Source organism: Lissotriton helveticus, chromosome 10 (assembly GCF_964261635.1).
Source record: "Lissotriton helveticus chromosome 10, aLisHel1.1, whole genome shotgun sequence".
In the NCBI taxonomy this organism is placed as follows: domain Eukaryota; kingdom Metazoa; phylum Chordata; class Amphibia; order Caudata; family Salamandridae; genus Lissotriton; species Lissotriton helveticus.
The window spans coordinates 1,096,654,628-1,096,680,182 of record NC_136071.1 but is presented as its reverse complement, the minus strand read 5'-3'; the positions used below and the strand labels follow the sequence as shown (position 1 = coordinate 1,096,680,182).

General features: G+C 41.9%; 1 protein-coding gene across 4 annotated transcripts in view; it reads right to left on the bottom strand.

Moving 5' to 3' along the window:
• CLCN5 (chloride voltage-gated channel 5) overlaps window positions 1–25,555 on the bottom strand; it is a 393,445-nt gene that overhangs the window by 41,006 nt on the left and 326,884 nt on the right. For all 4 annotated transcript variants that reach the window (XM_078663825.1, XM_078663826.1, XM_078663827.1 and 1 more), the window contains 3 exons: window positions 23,857–23,937; window positions 11,130–11,681; window positions 4,220–4,406 (listed from right to left, as the gene is read on the bottom strand). In XM_078663825.1, coding sequence (XP_078519951.1) covers window positions 4,220–4,406; window positions 11,130–11,681; window positions 23,857–23,937 — 820 coding nt within the window. The remainder of the gene's footprint in view (window positions 1–4,219; window positions 4,407–11,129; window positions 11,682–23,856; window positions 23,938–25,555) is intronic.

Here is a 25,555-nt window from a genome sequence, read left to right as displayed (position 1 = left end):
ATTAATAAAGAAAGATGATTTGCCATTACCTTCGCTAGCATTTTATTATCTAATTAGCTGACCGGGGCGTACTCGCCCCCCCCCCCCCACCCAAATCCTTTGCGATTTCCTTCCCCAGCCAATGTTTATCCAATCTTGACGACGTGTCCCCTCTATTTTAGCACACTAGTAAAATGTTGTAAAGAAGCCGGTCAAAAGATGAAGGAGAAACTCCGGATCCACGTCAGAAGGGAACAGATGTAAGTGTTTATATTGGTGGTGCTTACATGCGGCTCCACTCCTTATTTCTGGAGCAACAATAAATTAGCACACAGCCTGAGAGGCTCCGGATCAAATCGGACACCTGGGGAATCTTCACAAAGTGAATCTGCAGATAGATGTGCCCATCAGAATAGGACCATCTAGCACAGGTCACTTTGCCAGCATCTAACAAGTTTGAATCGCAGATAATGTGAATGGGAATTAAGAAGTGTCTGTACTACTCTATCATATTGCCCACTACTCTAAACTTTAATGACCTTTTGAAAGGCAAGTCATTACGTGCATAATGCTTAAGATGTTTTCAATGTCTATATGAAATAACCCATTATCCACGCTTTTACATCCATAACAGTAGTTTGCGCAACTCTGTACTTAACTACTGATTTATTATCTTAAATAAAGTTGTGCTAAGCAGAACTTGTGCAAGGTACTTGTAAACCTTTTTCATGCAAATAAAATGTTATTTTAAATTATGGATTCATGAAGCTTATCAGGCTTGGGATTTACAGAGTTCAGCAGAGGAAACAATATATTTGGATGCTCGAATGCCATCTTCCACATCAATTTATTGGTAAACTTATTGAGTTTTGCAACTGATTGGCCAATAGATAAGTAAACTAGAAGGGACAGGGCAGAACCGCATACAGGCAACACCCAGGCACGTTGATGTCAGCTTTGTTCTTGGCACTGCTTGCGCCCTTGAACGCGGAGAACAGCACCAATCAGAGGTAACCATGTACAGATTTCTAATTTGGGTGCCTTTTTGATGGAAAGCGAGGCCATTCCACAGAATGGGGAGAGAGGAAGAACTGTCAAAGAATCTTTAATTGTGACCACAAAGTCCTTGTAGGGTGATAGACAAAACATAATAAAACAAACAGTTTGGACTGCAATGGGTCTAAGCTGCAGGCACCACACTAAGCCACATATATGTCCAGCACCGGTGCAAATTGACTTTTTAGAAGGACACTGCAGCAAGGATAACTTCAGGTGGTAGTTTGGATGCAGTTCACTGCGGATGCTCAATCTCCATGCATGGAGAAACAGATTGTTCTGGCCCGGGTGCCGAACCCTGACCTGCTGCGTTAGAAGATCACCCCTAAATGACAGACTCCTCAATAGATAGATGCATATGCGAAGTTTCCGGATACCACACCCTCCTGGCCCAATCCGGAGCCAGTACGGTGACTTGAACCCAAAGTTTCCTAATCTTTTTCAGAACTCAAGACATGAGAGGCAGAGTTGTATAGGAGTCCAGTGTTCCACTCTAGCCAGAATGCATTTCCCAGAGACCGCCTTCTTGGAACAACAAGTGTGCCAAAGTTTTGTTACTGTGCAATCTCAAAAGTATGCACCCTACAGGCTCAAGGCTACCATTCAGTCCCCTTTGGACAGTAGGGCTTACGCCTCTTGCAACAAGATGGAAAAGTAACCATCTGAAGGCTGCTCTGATGAGGAGGAAGTTGCAGCAGGATGGAAAGGAATAGTGGGGCATAGCCCAGTTGAACAACGTGAAAGACTCATATGTTGTATAACATAGCTTGCCACCCTAGGAGGAAATGTCTAATTCTACATTTTACTGGGTAGTCGTATGCGACTAAGGGCAAACTAAAGTGGTTTGGATACTGATGTCGCAGAGGAGGGGGACTGGGAAGATCTGTGCCCGTGGGGACATGCACATTACCTTCCTGATCCCAGTCACCGAAAGGAATGGGTTGATTGTTGATGGGGAGGAGAGCCTTGGGGTTGCTGATAAGCCAAACGTAGTGAGTAGCCCTGACCTGGTTGAAATTGTGGAGGTAACCGTCTGGCAGGGGTCAAAAGGGCATGGCTCTCTTTGAAGTATTCTAGAACAGAATCGCCTTCTCATTAAATAGGCAATATTCGTTTAAAGGCATACACAAAAGGACTGCCTGTATATCTCTACAGAAGCCAGTAAACCTCAACCAAGCATGGTGATAAAGCACCACACAAGGGCCAACTGCTCATCCCAAGCAATCGTGGTGTCCAGGACATAATAAATTACATCTGGATGATCCTGAATGGTTTGAGTCGAGGAGGCCTGAAAATCCTAAGTCTACCTGCATGATCGCTGCCGATGTCCCAGAGGGAATGTATGTAATATCAGAGTAGGCAACTTGCATTAATTAACCTTAAGCAAAGGCTGGCAGTTGAGAACATTCTTTTCCCTAAAGCCTCAAATCTCTGATTCTGTGTCAAGAGGACTGTAGGGGATGAATTGGGATTTACCTTGCTAGTGGAAGCCTTCATCCCAAGACACTCTGGAATACACTGTGGAGTCATAAAAAAAATTCCCAGGTGCAAGTCTGTGACGTTTGGCGACCCACCTGTCATCAGTGGGCAAGAACAAGGCTTTTACCAGGTGCCCAATAATGCATCAGGTAGGGTTTCAAAGGGCTTATCGGTGGCAGGCCAGGTCGCAAAACATCTGTAAGTACATTAGTTTTTACTTGCAGAGACGGGAGTTGTAGTTCAAAATCTCAGTTACATGTCTAAACACCACAGCAAAGGAAACACTTTTTTCTGTTGATGCTTCAGGGGAGAAAAAAAAAATCAAACCAGAATCATCAAAGTATCGAGCACATTGACTTCTTGTCTGCCAAAGTTTAGGTTGCCAGCATCATAATGTGGCCGAAAATCGTTTCTAAGTAATGATAGGCTTTGATCGGACGCAAGAGCCAAAAAGTCAATGGAACATCTGATGGCGGCACCACTGTAGAAGTGCTTTTACCTGAATCTGACTGTAATGGGTCGTAGTGCACTGGGGTGAATTCAAGACACAACCTTGGTGGAGACCAAGAGATGTTTGATTCAAAGATGGATGATGGTATCGGCAAAAAGTCCTTCTCCAGCTCGGTGGTAATAAGGTTGACATAGAAGAGACCAACGAAGGTTGTGGTGCTAGAGTGAAAGTCCGCATCGAAGCTGGTGCTGAATCAAAGGTATGTCGGAAGGCACATAGGATGAATTTGTTGGTGATAACCAGACCGTAAGCCACTGTGGGTCCTTAGGGTCCAAAAGTGCAGCAGATGGAACAAGAAGAATGACAAAATGCACAACATGGCCTTCATAAAGCCTTAGATCTGCTGCGGTGTCGCCAATAACCCAGGGAACTCAAGGTGCATCCGAACCAATTATGGAATCAGCTCCTCGATGGGAGACCGGGAGGAAAACCAATTGGCATCTTAACCACCTTACAACTTCTCTGAGGATAGAGAGTGACAGTCCCTCTTGGCCTTCTTGAGCTCCTGTTTTGACTTAGACTTACCAGAAGATTTCGACCACAAAGAGGATCTGTCGTAGGAGCGGTCTCAAGAGTGTGAAGGAGTCCACACTCTCAACTTTGAGCGGGAGCAGGACTTGCATGGCTTCGGAGGTTCGGCGATATACAGTTTTGTTTCATGGTCCTGGATGTCACCTTCGGGGTCATGAGGGTCTGAGCCCAAACACCAACCAAAGACGAATTGGGTGTGGGTCTGTCAATGACATTTGTTTTAAACAATCGCAACAAGCTTTATATTTTGTAGTTTTTGGGAGGGAAAATTGTTCCCTATAACACTGGTTTCAATTATTTGGAGAACAAACTCATCAATCTGATAAGTAAAAGGCGAGCAGAGCTCCAGATCTGCGCTCCAATGCATGAAAGAAAGTAGCGTATGCCAGCGTGCAAGTGTGGCACCTATATGCAGCTCTGCTCCATCACTTCTTGGGCAAAAGGGAATCACTGCAGAGCAAAACTGCGTCACCTGCAGGCACACAGGAGCACTGCTATGAAAGCTCTTCCGGTCTATTCTGACAACTGGAGTTATTCTAAAGGTGAGAAATCTGCATCAGAAGAAATTGTTTTAAAAAGGTTAACTTGTGAAAACTTGGAAAAGCTACTCAAAAAATGCAAGATTTTAAGTCAATTTCTTTTTTTTACTACAATTAAACTTACCTAGGCAAGCAGCTGCCCCAACCATCGCATAAAGGCCAGGAGTAATGCAATCAGTCCCTTGGCTGCACCAATCACTGAAGATGGACCAATCGCGATTATAGTATGCCAACAGCTCTATTCCAATGCCTAGCAGCCTCCCAACAATAGCTCCAACAGCCATGCTGGGGATGAAGAGACCCGAAGGGACCTACAGCAATACACACAAAACTGAAGGTCAAACCAATGTTAGCAGTGCAAACAGATATTCAAAACAGAATCTTTTAAATGTTTTGGGGATTATCTGCCTGTAGCCAACAAAAAACAGTACACTGGTCCCAAGGAGATACCAGCAACTCAGAAGCGATTTGTCAGCATAAAATTCCTGGTTATGCTGAAACAAATGTTGCATGCATTTACCATAGCAAATGATTTTTATATGCATCACCCAAGCCTCAACCAACCTGAAGGGTATTACATCAACAAATTTAAACATGCCTCCGAGAATACAAGGCTTGTGCAGGAAAATAGGTTATGCATCAGAAAACGTTAACAGAAATAAATTGTTTTCCTAATGGATCCATCTTCCCACACACAGATCACTCATCATGAAGAGGAATTTGGTCTTAGACAACGTAAAAAATGTATATAATAAATGCATTTCTACTTGTGCAAAGACTTCTTCTTAGAAATGCATTTGAGCAGGACCACATCAGCCTAACCGCAGCTCCTCCCAATTAGCTTTTAAAGGACGACAGCATAGCATCTTTATAAACTTAGCACAGTTTTTAAAATGGATGATTTCTAGGCTCTCACAGTAAGGACAATGGGCCTGATGTAATTTTGCAGTAGCAAGCTCTCCGATTACAAATTGTAAAATGAGTTATGCTGCTCATTTTGAATGAGCAAATAGGATAGGGGTATGAAAGGAGCACTATGGGGCTTGAATCCGATTCACCAGCAAATTCCTATATTGGTTCTTACCCGATCTGTCCAACCAACACCAATTTGTACAAAAGAGCATCTCCAAATCTCAAAATGTCCCCATTACTTGAGGGGGCCTCGAGGGCTCTAGACTATCCCCAGTTAGTTTCAACTTCTACATGTAACGTCTGGGTTTCCTAATGACAGATCAAGGTTTACTGATATGCTGATGATGCACCCCTCTACTTGAAATTCTTGTGTGCATCCAAAGTCTAAAACACTGTTTGCACACTATCCAGATCTGGATTTCCAGCGCCTAACTGAAATATAAAACACAAACACAAATGCCTGGGGTTCAAGGTGTCCCCATCTTGCACCTTATTTTTGAAACTTTTCAGGACAAAGGGACTGTTCTCAAGTTCTATAATGGTAGCCACAACATTTTCTTCTGAGTCGTTGTCAGCTTATTGGATCACTTGGTACAGCAGTACCAACATGGCAAATGGGAGAAAAGGCTCTATCGGCCAAGCAGAGGGTCTTATTTTTTTTCCAAAGCTTGGTACCGCAGGACTTCCACATGATTGACTGTCCAGATACTCATAACTTTTTAACTCCTTCAAACTCAAGCAGACTCCCTCATTCCAGAAACGGCTGAAATAATTTACATGAAATGATAAAAGCATGCTTTCTGAAGGCATTTTAACTTTTACCAAATTTGGTGCAATTCCATTCAGCAGTTTTTTTGTATCTGTTTTTTATGGGAATTCGCATAGGAAATCAACATTCTGGGACCACCTTTTTCCTGACTCCCACTTGACGGATCAGCACGAAACATTTCATGATACAGCAGAGGTGGAAGATCTTTCTTTTTGTAGATCTGTGAAGCAGGGCCCAAGTTATTAGCAAAAAATAAAGGCCCTTCCAATGGAAACTTAGACCATCTATAGACATTTACATATGAACAAATAAAATTAACAAATTTGTAGTTCTGGTACGAGTGTCTTTTGTAAAGGCATGGTTTCTTTCATTGATAACTTTGGCGCCATGTGATCAATCTTTAAGACAACTAAAAAAAGTCAAGTTGTGTCAAGACAGAAGGGCATCAAAAACAGCAGTACCATTTTAACTCCCGTCTGAAACTTTGCTCTTCCCTATAGAAAACTAATGAGAACAGAATTATAGCAAACTTGGCATAAAATAGAACGTCGCTTGTTTGATGTAAATCCGTTCAGTAGTTTTTAAAATATTGGCATTTGAAAAAAGTGTCTTGAGTGCATCAAAAAGTTAATATTTAAATTTGTCAGTTGAAAAGGTGTCATTTGATTGGTCTTCAATTTTAAGCCGGTTGATGAATTTGCACAAAATTTGTGATGCATGCCTAATTTACTATTGGTAATTTTTAAATTTGTGGAAATTCATCAAGTGGCATAGATAAAAGGGGAGACAAAAAAAGTGAGTATTAACTTCTCCATCCTTTGATAAAACCACGTGAAATGTGACAGACATTTAACATGTTTAGCTTACTCTTCATATCTTAAGTTCCATGCAAATCATTCGAGGATAAGACAGCTGAGAGAGGTGTGGGGGGATCAAAAATGGTGATTTGCTCATTAATTTGGAGCCGCTTAATAAACCTGAATAAAATGTGGCAATATAAGGTCAGCGCAGGGATTTCAGGTTTCAATGAGCTCCAATACAGGGGGGAAAAGTTAAAGGGTTGGGTCAAAAAGTTTCAGATTAACTTACGAGTTTGGTGCAATTTTATAGGTCTACGTAACATTTAGTAGACACTTTCCAGGTTTAACTTACTTTAGATATGTTGAGTTCCATGAATATTTTTCAAGGGGAGAGGGAAGGCAGTGCTAACTTTGTAGGAAACATGTGGAATGTCTGTAAATCAGTTCAGAATCTGCTTTCTGCAGCCGTCAGCTGTGGTGCATCGTAAAAACGAATGGAGGGTCATCACCACTGATGGTTCTTTGTATCTTTACATCATTTCTAGGGATTATATCTAGTGAAGCTGTGGTATAATCTGCTTGCAGCATTGGTGTGGCTCAAGTTTGAGTGTCTAGGTTTCTTATATTAAAGCTGATCTTTCACAATAATATTCCTAGAAACAACAAACCGCACCCTTCGTGGCAGGGGTGGGGGGACCTCGATATTACAGGATTAGTATCCAACAATAAAATAAACACAATCTGAACCTTAAACTGTTAAGAGGTCATATGATATATCCTATGGGCAACCCTAGTTGAATTAGGAGTTGACCCAGTTTTAATTTCTTTTATTAGAGAGTTTTATATAGGGGCAAGGGCACGGGTGAGGTTTGGTCTGGGGGGAATGCACAAATCACTTTAAAGTAAAACGGGGCGTGAGGCAAGGATGTGTCCTTGCCCTGCTGCTGTTTACTTTATACTTTAACCGCATGCGTGCGGCGGTTATTTTTGCGCTGAGCGGCTTTTTTCCAAAAGCCGCGTTACATGACGAGCTGAGCTCGTCATGAGCATGCGAGCGGCGCAACTCATGGCGAGCTCAGCTCTTCATGATCATGGAAGGGGTTAATAAATTAGAGAAGTCTCTGATTCAGGAATGTAAAGACCTTCCAGAGGCAGGCAAACGTCCCATTCCTGCATTGTTATATGGGACGATGCAGTTTCAATGTCGCGCACCCCACTGGGATTACAAAAGCTGGTTACTAGTTTTAAATATTTTATGACAGACAGGGGCCTAACCATAAACTCCGCCAAAACTTTACAGTGATTTGTGGCACAGGGTGCCCGAAGATGAGACCTATCTTTATTGACAACAAACGTATTGAAAACTCAAAATCATTTTCTTATCTCGGAATTTTGTTTAATTCTTCGGGGTCATGGGTGCAGACTGTTAAAACAAGGAGATTACTATACCTAAAGACCTTGTCTGCACTCACTAGTTTTAGTAGGAAATTAAATAGACGCCCCAAAGCAGAGCTACTGGATATATATATATATATATAAAGCAAAATCAGTTTCCGTGGCCACATACGGAGCAGGCATATGGGGGACGGCGGATGTAAGCGCGCTGCAGGTCGCCGAAAATACATTTTTAAGATTCCTACTCATGGTCCCGAAAAGTACCTCATCTTTCATTTGCCACTCAGAGCTAGGTTTGACTTATCTGGAAGATATAATAAAGATACAACCGGTTCTGTTGTGGCACAGGATATGGACAATAGAGGAAACTAATTTTAACCGCGAGATAATAAATGATTGTAGGAGGCCCAGACGGGGTGAAACAAATCAAATGGTTAATGTATGTCAAAACTTTTCTTTATGAAATAGGCCTAAGGGATTTTTACGATGAACCACTAAATATGACTAGTATGAGCAGGAAGGATCTAAAGAAAATCTGCCTGTGTTTTTTGAATGACCAGAGACTGTGTGGAAATGAGTAAGACTACGGTGCAAGCACACAATCTGACTTTAATATCCTTTAGTCTGCATCCCTATTTACAATGGATAACGATTGACTATGACAGATTCTTATTGACCCGTTTCCGACTAGGTTCTTTCAATAGGCTATTAAGTTTCCCATCTGCCAATGACTGGTCAAAATAGCTTTGTAAATGTCCCTGTGACGATATGTCAGACCAGTCCTCCATTCATGTCATGTTATTCTGCAAATTTTACACTTTGTACAGGAAAGCATGGATTCTCCCGGTATTAAAAATGTAATAGCTTTTTTAAAGAATGTTTATAAATGCAGGAAAATAATTGTGATGTGATCAAATGTAATTATATCTTGGAGTGGCGAGTCTGTTTATCGTGCCCTCCCCATCGTTGTAGACATTTTTTGTTTAACTTTTGTATAATATTTTAACAACTGTTTTTTATTATGTGCTTTTAAGATTATATTTTGTAATCGAATAAAGCATTATTGATTGAATGATTGAGAGGTCATATGATGTTTTACTTTCAACTTTTAATCTAATGTGATATACTACATACATGGAGTACTGACATCCTTAAACTTAATTAAACCATGTGGCAATCAAATTCTGTTTGAGGTACGACGTATCTATCATTTCCTCATGTATGGAGAAAAATAGAAACTATTTTAGAGACAGACCCCGTAATTCCAACTTTTGCAAAATCTCAAACTGAGCACCAGTTAAAATCAACGGATATGGTATTTAGTGGGTGCACAATTACTGAACCATTCTGAGTTTTGAACAATGGGATGGGGCTAATCTGTAAATTTCAAATGGTTTGGCTATCCTGAGGAGTGAAACTGTAAATTTTTGCCTTGGCAGATTTTCCCGGTAAATAGTGCAGGCTGTGCAATTTGTCCCAGACTTGAAATACTGATTTGGGGATAAACGTGAGTTTGTGACTGAATCGATATTAGTAAAATAGTTTACATGAGGGTGTAGATATTCTGAATTGCATGCCCATTATCAAGTCTTGATTAAGAAAAACCACATTTAAAAATCATAAATATATGTTCATCAATTTTTAATGTGGCCATGTAGGAATTAATATATGTATTGATTTTTATGATTTTTCTACTAACGAAGATTTGTGTCCTTTTTCACATAGTTCTTAATTCACAAGTTTTTATTAAGAAAAATAAAGAAAAAACATTCACATAGTTCTATTAAACAAAAACATTTTTGGAATAGTTATAGCTGCCTGCCAAATCTCATGTCATCAACACACAAAACATACAAACAGCCAATGGATAAATTACCTTCAGCAATCACTTGCAGGAAGCATGAGTATTTCTACAAGCCACTCTCAGTAACTTTCGTTTTAGCCATCTGCAGAAGCTTTATAGTCCACTTCAAAGTGAACTGCAAAGAACTTGAGAATGTAGTTTAGCTTTCTCAGCCTTTTCCAAAGTGCAGTTTTTCCCCCCTCATCCCTCTATAACTCTTTGCTGTATTCTCTCTTAGTTTCACATTTGATGGTTCAATGATGCCCGTCTTCATTCAGAAGATAAAGAACAGAAGCAAATTATTCATTATCAAATTCATGGTTTTCAAATTTGCAACTGGTTTAACTTCTTCAATCAATTGGTAGTTTATCGTTCCATTCACTTATCCATACACACTTCCTTCTCAGAACTTCATTCTGTTAAATTATTTCATTTATTCTTTTTGCTCCCTCTCAATTGCCCCACAATATTTTTCATATTTACTGACCCTCTATTCCACTTGGAGCATTTTTCCTATTCTTCGGCTAACATCGTCTTTTACTGTTAAATACTGCAAACTTAGAGCTTAATGTTTATTATGTTTGTTTATAAGCAGGGCATGTTAATTTAGAGATGCTTTGGCTGCTTTTCCTCCTCTACCTCGGTCAATTTAAAAATATGGTCTCATTTTAAATAACAGAAAGTTAACTGAATGCTCAATCATTGGTCAAAAGGGTTCATCTATTTTATAAATCTGTAATGTTTGTTATGAGGAAGTCTATTGTAGCAATCCTTCTTATACATGTTCTACTTTTTGACATAAACTATCTTCTACAGATTTTTGATGCTTAGTATGAACATTGCTGTTTTATCAGCTAATAAAGACATTATAAAAATTGTTCACTATTACAGGGACAATGTTTAGCAAGCATTGATATGTGTTTAACTATTTACTCATGCATATCTACCATATTACTAGGTGCTTAATTACAAACTTCTGCTATTTATTTTTCGTTCTAGAACTTACCAACATTTGTCACTGGTTTTTCAATGCCACTAAATTTATGCCACTGCTTGTACTTTTTCCTTTTCAGTTTCTTACCAATAGTTTACACATAGGACAAGGAGCACTTCTGAATCAGAAACTGAAATTTAATAATTTGATCCCACTGCCTAACAATAGTAATATGATATTGTAATACTTTAATGTTAAGTATTATTGGTTATTGCTGTAGAGGAAAATTAAGGTATTTTAATAGTTCTAGATAAAACCCCCTACTAACCTAGGGTTCATAAATCGTATCATATTTATGGCGGAATACTAAATGAACTGTACCTTCATGCCGAATGTGAAAACAGTGATGAAAACCTTGAGAAGCAGGGCGAGGACAAGTTGCCACATTGCTGTGTAGACCCCCGGGCCGACAGATCTGTCCAATATTTGGTCTTTATTAGTGCTGTTGGTGACGTTGGTGACCGTCACATAGTCACACAGTTTGGATTCGTCCAGCGGTCCACAGTCATTGAAGAGTTCAGAAATTAACTCACTGGTGCTGATGCGGGTATAGTCATTAGGAAATGCCAACACAGCAGTGATGGCAGTCACCAGAAGCACCTCCAACACAGGATATTTACCAAGTTTGGTGGTCTTTCTCCTTCTGCACCAGGCTATGTTGGCACGAATGAAGAAAGCTCCCCAGAGACCTCCAAAGATACCCAACATGATAAATGGAATCAGCTCCAGCAGGTGCCAAGGCGTGTGGAACTCCACATAGAAGAGAACCAGACGACTGTTTCCAAAGGGATTGATAGACCGCAATGTAAATGCTGCCACTAGAGCAGCGAAGAAAGATCTCCATAAGGTCTTCAGAGGAAAGTAATAACTGACCTTTTGGGAAAGGAAGCAGGGTATTAGTGTGTGTCAATTTGCAATTTTCAAAGACAATCATTTAATAAAAAAGTAATTTTTTTGAACATCAGGTGATTTCTCTAATCACTGCATGAGAACAACAATAACTAGACAAAACAGTTTAATTCAACCGATCATTAATTTACAGTACAAAAAATATATTGTTATACATGGTTTCCATATATTTTATAACATGCAGAACTCCTTTGTAAAACTAACACTGTTATTGACCGTCATCAAACTAGAAGGTTTGGTTCTCACTAAAATCCGGTGTTTCGCTGCAATGACGTAGCAGCAGTGAAAAACAAAAGTTGTTTCCCAATGTTGCAGTATAGTAAAGGAATTCCAGTTGCTCTGACAGGGCTCTGAGAGTCTCTCCTCCTGCAGGGCTAGGCACACTCCTTCCCTCTCTCAGTAGACAGGAAGGAAGGCCCTCAGCTCCTCCACCAGAAAGAGGAGACTTTGGATATCCCCATGAGCCTAAATGCGTGCAAAACAACCCAATGAGGCCCGAGATAAAGAAGGACAAAGGATTTGACTTTTGCACTCAGGCTGGATCACGGGGCATAAGGAGCTTTACTGCAAGAGTAATCCATATCCCCGGGTGGGTCAGGGGGTATGGGTCACAGCGAGGAGCAGTTTCTATTTCTAAAACCCAGGGAGGGGGCGTGATCAGGAGGCCCAGCGACCTCAACCCACAGGCAGTTTCATGGCTTGGGGCTCTGTGCCCCTTATGCACCACAAATACAGGAAAGTGCCATCCACCCCCTTCCCGGAAACAGAGTGATGCAGGGCTCAGGATCCATGATGAGCAAAAGCGGACAGGGAGGTCCTGCTGCACTCCACCAAATCTGTGGTGGGCCTGCCCTTCTCCCAGGGGGGGGGGACCAGGCAGCCAGCGCTAGCAGGGACCTGCCCGGAGTAGCAGCCGGCTCCTGTGGCAGCATGGGAAAGTGCTGTCTACGCGGGGAGCCGCGGAGGCAGACAGCGGTGGGTTCCCTGGGATGACCATACCGTAGGCAGCACGGGTGGTACCAGGCAAGGCCAGAAAAGAAAGAAAAAAAGGTTAAGAAACGGAAAACTGCTTGTCGACGCGTCAAAACAAAAATGCGACTGGAGCCACCCATTAGTATTCATGCTCATAGGGCGAGTGTCCCCTAATGTCCTGTGGGGAAGGAAATCAAAAACCGTTTCCCCTGCTTGTCATAGCCCCGCGATGGTGAGCACCTTATTACACTGCCTGATTACTCATAAGTGCAGACGGGTGTGCCGTGTTGTACTGCGGATTATGTTAGCATGATAGCAATGTTTGACAATTATTATTAAACATAGAAGGATTATGGTTACTGAAGTCAGTGATGGAATGAGGTTTTACTATAACATGTGACTCCAATCTTGAAATGGGACATTGACCTAATGTAAACTTACACCCCCATAACTGAAACCCTGTGTCAGTATCTGAGCGCTATATAAGACTAATGATAATATGTGGTTATGTGTGGTACTGTATGCGAAGGGGGTGTACTTTGAATTTGGGGGTCGTAACCCACTAGGGGTCAAATGTAATGGCACCAAAGGTATTTCTACCAGCCTTATGTATATTTGTAAATTAATGCGTAGTATTTAGTCATGTGTGAGTGTAATAATTCTACCTTTCCTTTTTCTAAAGAAAAAGTACTGACATGACAATCATTTATTTAGTGTTGTTATTGTGTACCAGTTATCTGTGATTACTTGCGCTCACCACTCCCTTGAGTATGCCTGGATTGCTCGGCTCTGCTACCCTGAGAGTGTCAAGCGCTACAATGGGGTCTTTGGTTCCCAGTGGATTGCGAAGGTGGACTCACAGCTTGTGCAGGCCATATAGCTAATGACTAGTTAAAATGTTGAAATATTCATACTGCAAATCCAACGCCACCATCCAGTTTCCAGAGCAGACTGGACCTAAGCTAAGGTGAGCATTTTGAACTTCTCCTTTTTCAGGAGAAGGTGCAGGTCTAGTACAGGATAAAGGCCTCTGTCCTATTTGGGCAGCAGAACGTGGCTGGAATAGTAACCACAACCTACTTCTGATGCCAGCCCCCTCTTGATCACTGCTTTGGGCAAAAGAGCCAACACGTCCTGATGGAGCAAGGAGAAATAGTTCTCGGCCAACTGGTCATAAATGGAGGGAATTCTGAAATAGGATGGAGTAGCTCTGCTGTTATTCACTTCCCTTGAGGTAGGTGATCATAAATCCTGCCCCCCCCCCCTAACTAGGTGCTTGTGGTGAGATTAGTACAAACTAAAGGGGTTTGGAGGCTGCGTCTGCCGATTGGGGGGGCAGGTTGGCGGGCTGACAGCTCTCACAGGCTGTGTCAATGGACATGAAAGAACGGCTGGAATACCTGTTGGCCTTGGTGGCTGAGCAAAGAAGGAGGCAGTTGGTAGCCCCTACCGTAGCCACGGAAAGGGCAAAAGGCAGACTAGGGTTGATTAGTAGCCATGGAAAGGACCAAGGACCTGGACATGGCTCTGTTATCATTAGAGTGCTACAGCAGTCAGTTTGCCTTTCCACCAATGAAGCGAGTCTCAAAGGTCATGTCTAGGAACAAAGCATGGACAATCCCCGATGCCAGTGGTTCTCAGCGAGACCCTCATAACTTTACCTCCCCTCACTCTCCTTTGACATAATCACTCTCACCCACAGAACAATACCTGAAAGGTCCAGTACCCTACGGAGATTTTAACAGTGTTCCATCAAGCGCCAATTCTCTTGGTCATTATCGTGGCAGTGCCCACAAAATGAGGCAGTTATGGGTTACATCCAGCACCACAATGTTTAACCTAGTGCAAGCACTTAATCAGAAATCTGGATCCTCTGTGCACTCCAGAACCAAAAAGCAGGTGCCTCACCAAACCACAGGCAAAGGCTGAACAGTTTGTCCCTCCTTTCACTCTGACGAATAGTGCTGGAGATAAACAAGTTACTTTTGATTGGTAACTCTTTCTGGTGGATACTCTATCAAACCACAGTTTACTCAATTTTAAAATATCCTTACGTGCTAGATTGGGTCTGGAAGCTTTAAACAGTAATACTCCCGTGCCCAAATAAGTTTGTCGTGCTGCCACAATTTTACTGTGTTCTGCCCTGGAAGGGACAAACTAAGCTGCACATAAGCACCACATCTGCATGCAGATGTCAGTTTATATTTGACTCTGTACTCGAACGAAGAGCTTAATAAAGACTAAAAGCCAATCATAAGTACTATTGTGCAGATCTCTAGTTTGGCACTATTAAAATGGGAAAATAGACCATTCGCCAGGCAGGAAAGGTGGAAGAGCAATGCGGTATCGGTGGTTAGATAGAGTATCCACCAAAAAGAGCATTACTGAACGTAAGTAACTTGTTCTTCTGATGGATGCTTCTAGCAGATCGCACACCTTTGGAATAGATACCAAGGCAGTACCTCACAAGGTAGAGGCCCTTTGGAATGGGCTCAGACCAAGAATGGACGAAATGACATTCCCGTCACGCCTGGTTATCAAGTCAGTAGTGCTTCATAAAAATGTGCACTTACATACATGTCGCAGCCTGACAGATGTACAGAACAGGTACTCTGTATGCCAATGCAGAGGTAGCAGCCTTAGTCCTGGTGGATTGAGCACTCCATGCTTCTTGGCCAGTCACAGCAGATTTGAATGCATCGACTTACCTTTCAATACCCTGGAGAATCACACAAAGAGCTAATCAACCAACCAATGGTCTTTGGTGCAATTGATGTAAAACTGCGGTGTCCTTTTGGAGTTCAATCAATTGAATCTCTCCTTTAACAAGGGGTGAGGCAGAGCAGAGAACGTTGGGAGGGTGATGGATTGTCCAACAGGAAAAGACATGACGAATAGTCAAGACTTCTGCCTCAACTCCAACTTGTCTGGGGAAAAAAGCGGTGATCAAATTCGAACCACTGATCCTTGCCATCTGAAAGCTCTGGCTTCAGTAGGCATGACAATGTACTGAGTACCTTTAATATTGTTCTGCTTTTCCGGTGTGGCGATTTATACAGACCTTTTCGCTGTTTACCCCCACCACCCCACGGGCTTCCACTGAATAATTATCTGTGGAAGGGAGGTTGCTCCTCCCTTTTGTCCTGATGAAGGCAGAAAACACTTCTCCCAAGGGAACCATGGTTTCTCCATAAATATGTATCCAGGATCCCAGGGATAAACGGTTGCCTCATATTTTTAGTTTGACACTGATCAGAGGCTAAACCAAAAAGCTGGTGTAACACCCAATGACACATCTGTGGTAAAGGAGCATTCTATATCTAGCTTTGTGGGGGCCTGGTGCGCCAAAATGAATTCAGGGCACGACCTCAGTAAAAGCCACGCTAAGTTTGACTCAGAGTCAGATACCACTATAAGAAGAGGGTTCACCTTCATCACATCGAATTTGAAAGGACCATCACTGATAGTGCCACTAGAATTAGAGTCAGTACCAAAGCCAGTACAGAATCCGAAGTGGGTTCAACAGGCACAGAGGACAGATTCTGCCAGCATTAATCCAACTGGAGGGACCTGAGGTTGCACCAGAGGGAACTGAAACAGTGCCAAAGATGTGCAGCATGTCGTACCTAAAGGTTTCGATCTATTGCATTGTCGCTAATGACCCAGGAATCTCTGGTACATCAGGAACAATTGCAGTATCAGCTCCTAGGTGGAAAGGGCTTGAGAGAGCGTGGCAGACTGACACACTTGTAACTTCTCTGGAGATAGAGTGGCCGGATGGGGACAAGACATGCTTGGACTGCTTGGGTTTTCACTTTAGTTTTGGATTTACCCAAAGATTTAGATTGCAAAGAGGACCGGTTGCAGGAATGGCTCCGAAATGGGAACAAGACCACACCCTCTACCTCAAGTGGAAGCTGGGCTTGCCAATTTTTATCTGTTACTAATCGGAATAAAGCTTTGCTTCACAGACCCAGATCGCCTTTAGTCTCATAAGGGAACATTCCTCACACAAATTGGGAGTCATGCCCTGAATCCAAACACGGAAGGCATACCTCGTGAGGGTCCGTTATGGACATTTATATGGGACAGTCCCACCAAGATTTTGAATCCTGTAGATTTTGGAGGAGACATAGTACACTTGCACACTGGTTTTTGAATTTTGCAAAGGAAAAAATCTTGTCAATTGGATGAGAAAAGGGGAGCGGTTTAATGCTGAAAGTCGAAATTACTTTGGATAGGAATGAAGGATGAGTTTGTAAGGTAATGTTACTTAGGCAGAAAACTTGTAAGGGTCAATTGTGCAAAAATCATAAATCTCACTCACCTTCTGGATGAAGTAGTAGATATGCAAAAAGTTTCTATAATAATATAAGAGATATGCTTTGTGCAGGAGTTGAAAAAAGGAGGCACCATCAATTTTGAGATTGCCTCTTACTTGGGTAAAGATAGTCCTGAGGTCTTAAAGGAAGTCTTTAAGCAAAGGGATGGTGATAAAAAATATGCAGTGAATGACACTTCTTTCTATACAGCGATAACAGACAAATGTACTTATTTGTATAGAAATGGAAGGGCAGATCTGGCATATCACCTCTTCTTGCCATTTTTGGGCTCAGCTGTTTCTGCAGATATCATATGTAAACATATTGCATTTAAAGGTGTCGGATGAGCAATGGGAAGATATCTTGAATGTTCATGTAGTATTCTGGTAAATTAAAGGCACCCAGGAGCTAGACAGTCAAGCGCAATAATTTCAGACTGGGTTGCAGGATCGTGTGTGACATGCTGGGAAAGATGTTTGGCCTATGCAGGAACCGGTTTAGTTTGTGCAAGATCCTCTTGTCTAGCCTGCACAGGGGCCTCCTGTTAGGTTACAATGACAGGTGGAGTAGGTCTGCATAGAACCATTTTCTCTGATATTCTGGTCTGATCAAACTTGTGCGCTGAATCATCCTAGAGATCACCTTGGGAAGCAATGGGACCAGAAGGGAAGTATAGGTGAATGTCTTTAACCAGTCTTTTAAAATCAGAAAAAACATGGATCTGGAATTTTGAGTTTAGGAAACCACATTTAGTGGTTCTTACTGTGGCAGAGGAGTATACTAGGTAAGAAAGATAGTTTGCAGAGTTATGTAATTTAGCATCAACTCAAGCTCTTCTAGAATGTCTGATTACATTATTTGCTTTGCAATTCTGGCGGTATCGGAGACATACTATCAGGAAAACTGTTTTCATGAGAGCAGGTCCTTGACAAGACTCTGAAATTATCCTCCCTCCCACACCATTATGTTGAGATCAACAAGTTACTTATCTTCGGTAATGCTCTTTCTGTTAGAGACAATCTAGCTACCTACCAGCACACATAGGTACTGCTGAAATGTTTCCATATCCAGTCTGATGCCTGAGGAATATTAAACAAGCATTTACAATGCAATGGTCTCGGCATTCTTAAAGTTAGAGCTATTGGCATTGCTCATGACATTTTTATTTATGTTTTTAAAAAACATTGTCATTGTCATTTACAATGCCAATAGCAGGGCAGGAGAGCAAGCACAACCAACGAGGGGGCAGGAGAACAAGCACAACCAACAAGGGGGGGACCATTCAACAAATATGGGTTAGAGTCTTTTACAAGGGCAATGAAAAAATAACAGGAGAAAACCAGGCAGAAAGTGCCACAAAAACATTGTTAAGTCCAACATGAATCATAGATCTAGGTAAAAAGCTACCTTTCATAAGACCTGTTTTATGCAGAATGGCTCGGCTTCAAAGGCGCAGTGATCGTGCCAAGTGTTCAACAAGGATACCTGAATTTATATTCATTTGTTTTGTAATGTACCAACTCAGTTGCTTTGAGATAACTAAGCAGAGCTGTGGGTACCTAGAAAGAGTTCAAGTGAAAAGAATAAATATTTCCAAGTGGGAGAGACATCTGATCGTACAAGGAAGTCTTGATGTTAGTCCTCAACCAGGAAGGTGGAGCCTGGCCTTCAAACCACCAACAAATGTAGAATCTCAGTTTCCCCATTTCATTCAATTATGTGATCCTGGGTATATCACTTATCCCTCTATCTCAAAACCATGATCGGCCGCAAAAGGAAGCACTGACAGGTTATTATCAGGATGCGCCCAGAGTAAGTGAAATCAGGCTTGTGGGCAGCCCACGAAAGAGAAAAGTATCCTTATTGAAAAACTTTACATAGATTACGAAAGAATGAGTTCTGGCTAAAAAAAGTGTCTTTGTTTTACACCAAAGTTGACTACAAAAATGTACGTTTCAGTTTTAAATTGTCAAATAGATCAAAGAAGACTGTTTAACTTTAAACAAGATCCCTTAATTTTAAGTGTAATAAACCTCCAAAGAAGGAGATGCGGAGATATGCCTGAGGGCGGCATGGTTCTCTGCCCTTTGAAGTAGGTCCTCCCAGTTACTGGGTGTGTGGCACTAACACCCACCCAATAGCCTCCAGCTCACTAATGGCCAATGATTAGCTTCTAATGGCCATATATATCTTTTACATGCTGGCTCCCACCAACGTTAGAGCACACGTGAGCAAACAGGAATATCCGCCTTCCAACCTTTAAGAGGCACAATGTTTCGGCAAATGCGCATAAGTGCAATCTCTTTGCCAAAATATGTTCCTGAAACACAATGCCTATCGCACACCTTCATAGGTGTGTCATTTCATGCAATAAATGCACCGAGCTAGAGATAATGTCAAATGCATTCTTCTAAACCCACTGAAGATTAATGGATGATGACACCACATGTTTACAGGCATGGACGGCCAACACACGATTAACTGTTCACTCATTGAAGATGGACATAACGAGGCCTTCCATGGTGGATATTCAAGATTTTCATTTACCAAAGGATTTTGCTGGTTAAGTAGCTGGCATATGGTCTAGACACTGGACTACATATGCCCAGCAAAAAAAAAAAACAAAAAAAAAACACGAACCTCAACAGGATAAACACGATGTGAAACCAACTCACACCATTGGTCACAAACGACCAGTTCCAGGACACTACTGGGATTCTTATGACTGCTCTACAAGGCAGTTCAAAAGATTAAAATAATAAAAGCATCTGGAAGCAACGGGATCCAGTAGAAAACATCTAGAAATGGTGAAGTATGCAGTTAGATCAGAACTCGAATGATTTACCAAATCAGCCACAAAGATGTCGCCACATGTAGTGCTGCATTCATAATGGACATTTTTAAACTGCAAGTACCAGAATGCACCGGGCTAAAATAGATTTATTTAATGTGTACATTAAACACCAGGGATTACAGCGGAGGCTCTCGCGTTTCAAGCTAATATTAACCTAACAAAAACAATGCAATGGAAACAGCACAGGCCGTACATAGATGCCGAAAATAAGTGTGACACCTGCATAAATCAGAGCTATCAAGTGGACTCGTCCTGGGTCAGTAACCAGCAACATGGTGCGGGCAGGGAATTTTAAGTCACCACTTCCAAAGATAAACAAAACTATAAATTCCAGAGTTAACTAATTAGATTACTGCCACATTTGACAGCTTTGAGTTAACACGTTTCAACTCCTATTTTATAGAGAACAGTGTAAACAGAAAGTGATCTTTATTTGTAATTGACTTTAAAAAAACACCACCAAAGGCTTCATGTTTTGAGGTTGTGGCCTTATGTACCCCTCAATTTACAAATCAGTGGAATTTGGGGCCAAACTCTGCGTCGTTTACGTTGTCTAAGCTGCATGCACATTTCTCAAACTTTCCAGATATTAAGAAGGTCGTTCACACGTGTACTTTTTCTTGTAATTTATTTCCAAACCGGCAATATTTTGCCCTACACCTAAACACCGCCAGGTTCGTGAGCCAACCTAGCTGTCCGTGCTGGAGTGTAGCGGGTTTCACCTCATCCCCGTGTTCCTAACCCTCGCCTCTCCCCAAAGCAATAAAAGTTCAGGTCGGTCAACTCGCGCACCGCAGCCACGGTTTAGCTGCACACAAGCCAAGGGAACAACCAGAAACAATACAGAAACGAGGGTTCTCACCTCCAGCCACCTCTGCGTCTCGTTGAAAGGCGGCTCGCAGTTTCTCTAGTCGACGCCAGACATGGGGAGCCAGTAATTTTAAACAAGCAACTAGAATTACCGGCACTGCAGAGTTTTGGGAAAGCCTGTCAAAGTGGCAAATCCCGCTGGGGCGTAGTCGGGTGCCATAATGTGATCAAAGAAAATGGCTACCGTGCTGTCCTGTTATTGAGTATACTCTGCGAGAGGTCTGGATCCGGGTGCTGGAGAGAAGTACTTCCGGGTCGCCATGGGCAGCGCGGCGGCCCCTTCAGGTCACTGCAGGCGGTGCGTCACAGCGCTTCACAATAGGAACAGAAATGATCCATGAGACGAGTGAGCAGTTACAAAAGCAGACGTTAAGTTACATTAGGCAAAAGTGACAATTGTGAGCAAACAAAATACATGAGGTAGCAAAGGGTACATTACAGGAGAAATGGACTGGGACCTCGGTGAGAGGGGGGTGTAACGCCCATCCTATAAAAGGGGCAGGGCTTAAAAAAGAGACAAAAACGTCCCCGATTCGCGTCAAGGCGGGGCATGAACTGAGTGACGCCCCTCTCCTCCAATGGCTGGCCAGCATTTACGATGCCAGCCAATAGAGAAGAGGGGCGTGTTCAAGCCCCTATACTAGACAACATAAAATCTCGGACTCCGCCCACTTCATGGGACGCTAGTCCGAGACCTAAAAAGGTAAGGAATCTCTGGCTAGAAGGCTATCAGAAAAGGCATCCTTTTTGAACTGCCTATTTGTGGTAGGATAAACAATGCTTTATTCGACCACTAAAACAATTTCATAGTCAAGTGGCTTGCCCGAACTTCTAGCATGTTGATATGGTACAACTTTTCTGCTGGAGACCATCTGCCTTGAGATAAGAGATTTCCCCCATATGCACTCCCCAACCTACATCAGACGTATCTGTTACTATTTCTGTAGCTGGTTTTCTGAAACCGATCTCCCCAGAGCACGTTAAAATATTGTGTACCACCATGAAATAGACCGAATGGTTCTGCAGGACATTCAAGTATTTCCCTCCCTGTATCGCACCTTCTGGGACAACTGATGCCCTAGGCATTTCGGAAGTGACCATTCACTTGGATTGGAAATTGGCAACAAGGCTATGTAGTTCTGGAGGGATGATACTTTCATGACCGATGGAGCAAAACTTGTATTCAGAAAAAGAACATTCAAAAGTATAGATGACAGCCTTTCTTCTAAAGGAGACACATTCGTCAGATTTGTGTCTAGTGTGGCTCCTAGGAACTGTATACTTTGAACCCAAACTATTGACTCAGATGAATTGATCAGCAGATCTAACTTCATGAGAAGATCCATGGTTCTCTATGTCTTGTTGAGGTGGCACTGCAAATCTGCCTTTGACTAGCAAATCACCCAAGAACGGATAATTCTATATTTTCATCTTAAAGCTGCTGCTACTACCACTGCTATTAACTTGGAAAACACTTTTGGTGTCGATTTCAGACAACCCAGAACCTGAGAATTTTACTATGCTTCTTGAAAACGGGAATTTGGGATTAAGTAGCCTGAAAATCTTTCAATGCCATCCAGTATCCTCTAAGAGGAGGGAAATCTGATGGTGAGCGAACGTTCCAAACTTCTCCCTCTTTACCCATTTGTTTTCACATTTCAGATCTGGAATGGGCAATAAGAAAGAGCTAAGCTTTTTTGTCTTTACAAAGATGCAACAGAAATAGGAGCCCTAGTTCTTCTCCCCATCTTCTTGCAGAGAAAAATCACTACCTCCTAATTCAGTGGCTTTAGATTGAAGTCTCAACACCCTTGGAAGTATGGGGGTGTAGAAGAATGGCTTTTTAATCCATTTTTGACAATACTGAGGACCCAATGTTCTGGTTATTTTAAACCACAAGGGTATCTGGTTGGAAATAATCCCCCACTAGGTGCTCCAAGGAAATAGCAGAGTGAAGGAGTTATTGTTTGAAGCTGGGAGTCCTATCTGGAGTTGTGAAAGTCAGTTGTGAGCCCTTGCCCCTTTGGTTCCTCTGTCTTTGTAAACATAATTTCTACAGAAGCAGTTATTAGTGCCGCAGCTGTTGTGGTCTATTCAAAAAAGGGTTTGTGGGAGTGATGTTGACCTCTACCAAACCCTCTGAATTACACCTTGGGGATCTCTTTTTTTTTCCTCAATACAGTGTTTTTTTGTCTCACAGATTCCATCTTCATGCATTGAACCTTTTTATTCTCACAGGTACAAGAACAGGGGGGAGCCATTAAAGGGAACATATAGAATTTTTAGTTGCGCTTGAAGGGCCAGTAAGGTAAGTGCCAGCCATGAGGTAAATCTCATTGTGAGACCATGACCGATCTGAGAACAAGCTAAATAAGCGGAGTCCTCTCTTGTCCAACGTTATCAGAGAAAACAAAAAAAGGGGAGCCATCACCGCAAAGAAAGACAGTAAACGAAGACCTGGGCATCAAGATGTCTTTTTGTTCTTCAGTCTGACATGCTTTGCAGGCATATCGCTGGGGAGAATAAAGTGAATATGCATGAAGTGAGTAGTGACTACGGACACTGACTCTGGCAAGCCACGAAGTCTCCTCCTTCTCAGTATTCCATGACAGAGCCCAAACAAGAGGGAAGGTGTTGGCTCGGCATTACAGTCGTCTCTGCTTGATTGCCGGAGTAAGCGCCTCACTTCTCTCCTTAGGGGCCCTTTTGGAATCACACTCTTCCTTCACAATCTGATGTGTTCTGGCCAGGCCCCTCTGCACAACAACTCGGGTTCATGCTCCTTACTATTTTGGAATTGGGATGCTCTTGACTGATCAGGTTTCCCTTTGTACAGGTGAGTGGCATCTTCCTTAAGGTGTCTCAACGTTAGGGTTGAGAGGTGTATGAGATTTTCAAGCTCGTCTGTATCATCGCTGCACAAATCATTTGTTCCTTTTTGTTCAAGTGTGACAAGAGGTTTTCATGGCTCAGAGCTTCCAAATGTTACGTTTTCCAAACAGTCCTGCAAAAGAGAAGGTGCCAACAAAGCTATCTGGACAAACTTTCCTTTCTCAAGGAGGCTCACTGCTGCATTATGATAACTGAACGATAACTACAACAATTAACATACACGTCTTACCTCTTCCAGGCTGAAGAGAACGCCACCAATCGGCGCTCCAAAAGCCACAGACACACCAGCTGCAGCAGCTGCCGACAACACCTAAGAAAAACAAGTAATCATTAATTGCACGAATACTTTTCATATATATTACATGATTAGGAGTTTATATTTCAGTTACATCAATTGTAACAGTTTGAAATTCAATATTTACAGGATGATGGAACATCAATAACAGTAATTCCTACGATACAGCCTGCGCATTATTTCAATATTATAATCTAGCTGACATATCAAGATTAGTTTTATTAAGAACAAAATTTAACAACTGGACTGCAATAATTTAGGAGGTGGCAGCTAAATAGATATTTGCTATTAGTGTGCATGTTCCATTTATTAATCCAAAAGACACTACTGAGAGATGGCACACAAATATGTCTAACTGCTGGCTATGGTGATAAGATACCAGATAGATTAAAAAAAACAAAGATGTATAGCACTTAATACTGTGTATTTTAAAAAAAAAACAGAAAACATTGAACCAGCAGCCTAAGAAGATACATCAGTGCAGTCAGAGTTTCTGTGAAACTATAATAGAACTATGGTCTGACATCTAATATGCGGATGATGAATTCTGAAGATTTAATACATGCAAGTATTTGTTATTCTTCATACTACTTAAAATACAATGGTCGTCTTTAACAGGTGTGAAATGATAATGTGATCAATACTATTAGAGCAAAATATGAATTTCTTAATACCTTAATTTTAGAATTTGGAAGGCTGTGTTAGCTAGTTAGAAAACGTCAAAGCAACTGTTTTGGAGTGTGGAACAAGAGATGTAAAATCTCAATGCTGGCTAAAAAATAATCTAAAAGTGGCATTTTATGTGGCAGAAAACAAACAAGGAGTGTTGAATAGATTTCCACATTTACTTGAAATTAATCTCTAACTGAGCATTTAAAATGGAATGCCCTAGAACCTTAGGTCAGGTCCCAGGAAAAGGTTTGTGTTTTCAAATACACCGGCAAACACAGTCTCCTGGGTGCCACGTTCATCGCCATTGGTGCTTTCTGACATTCTAAATGATAAAGCCTTGAATGAAGTCTGGCACCTACAGGAAGGAAATGAGAGGCAATGCTAGTTGGTAGCAGATAGAGAAATGCAATAAATATGAAACAGTAACACAAACAATAGTCATATTATTGTAGTCAAAATCTTCTGCATCACACAACAGACTAGGATGCCAGCCGGCATGGGCCGTTTTGCCGCTACACTGTGAATACATACTAAACCAATAGCTTATTGAGGATACCTTCTAATTTAATCGGCTCTTGGTCTGGGATTTTCCATTACAAGGATATAACGGCGGTCCCTCGACCAGAGGCCTCTTAACTCTTGCCATATGTCTCTACACGGACTCTTCGCCATGACCTGGCCTTTATGATGCGCTTTACTCTGACAAGACCCAATCTACAATACCTATTGCCCCGAAGAAGCCCATGTCTGGTCCAAATGCGTTGGATGTTTTTATAAGCATAAGCCAAGCGCACCTGCAATAAAGATCAGCAAGGACTACAATAATAAGACTATAGCTTGTGTTACCATTTCATATGTATTGCATTTCTCTACCTGCTATCAACTAGCATTGCTTCATCTCCTTCCTGCATATGCATATTTCTGTGGTTAAGTGCCAGCTGCCCATTTGAGGTGGGCAATA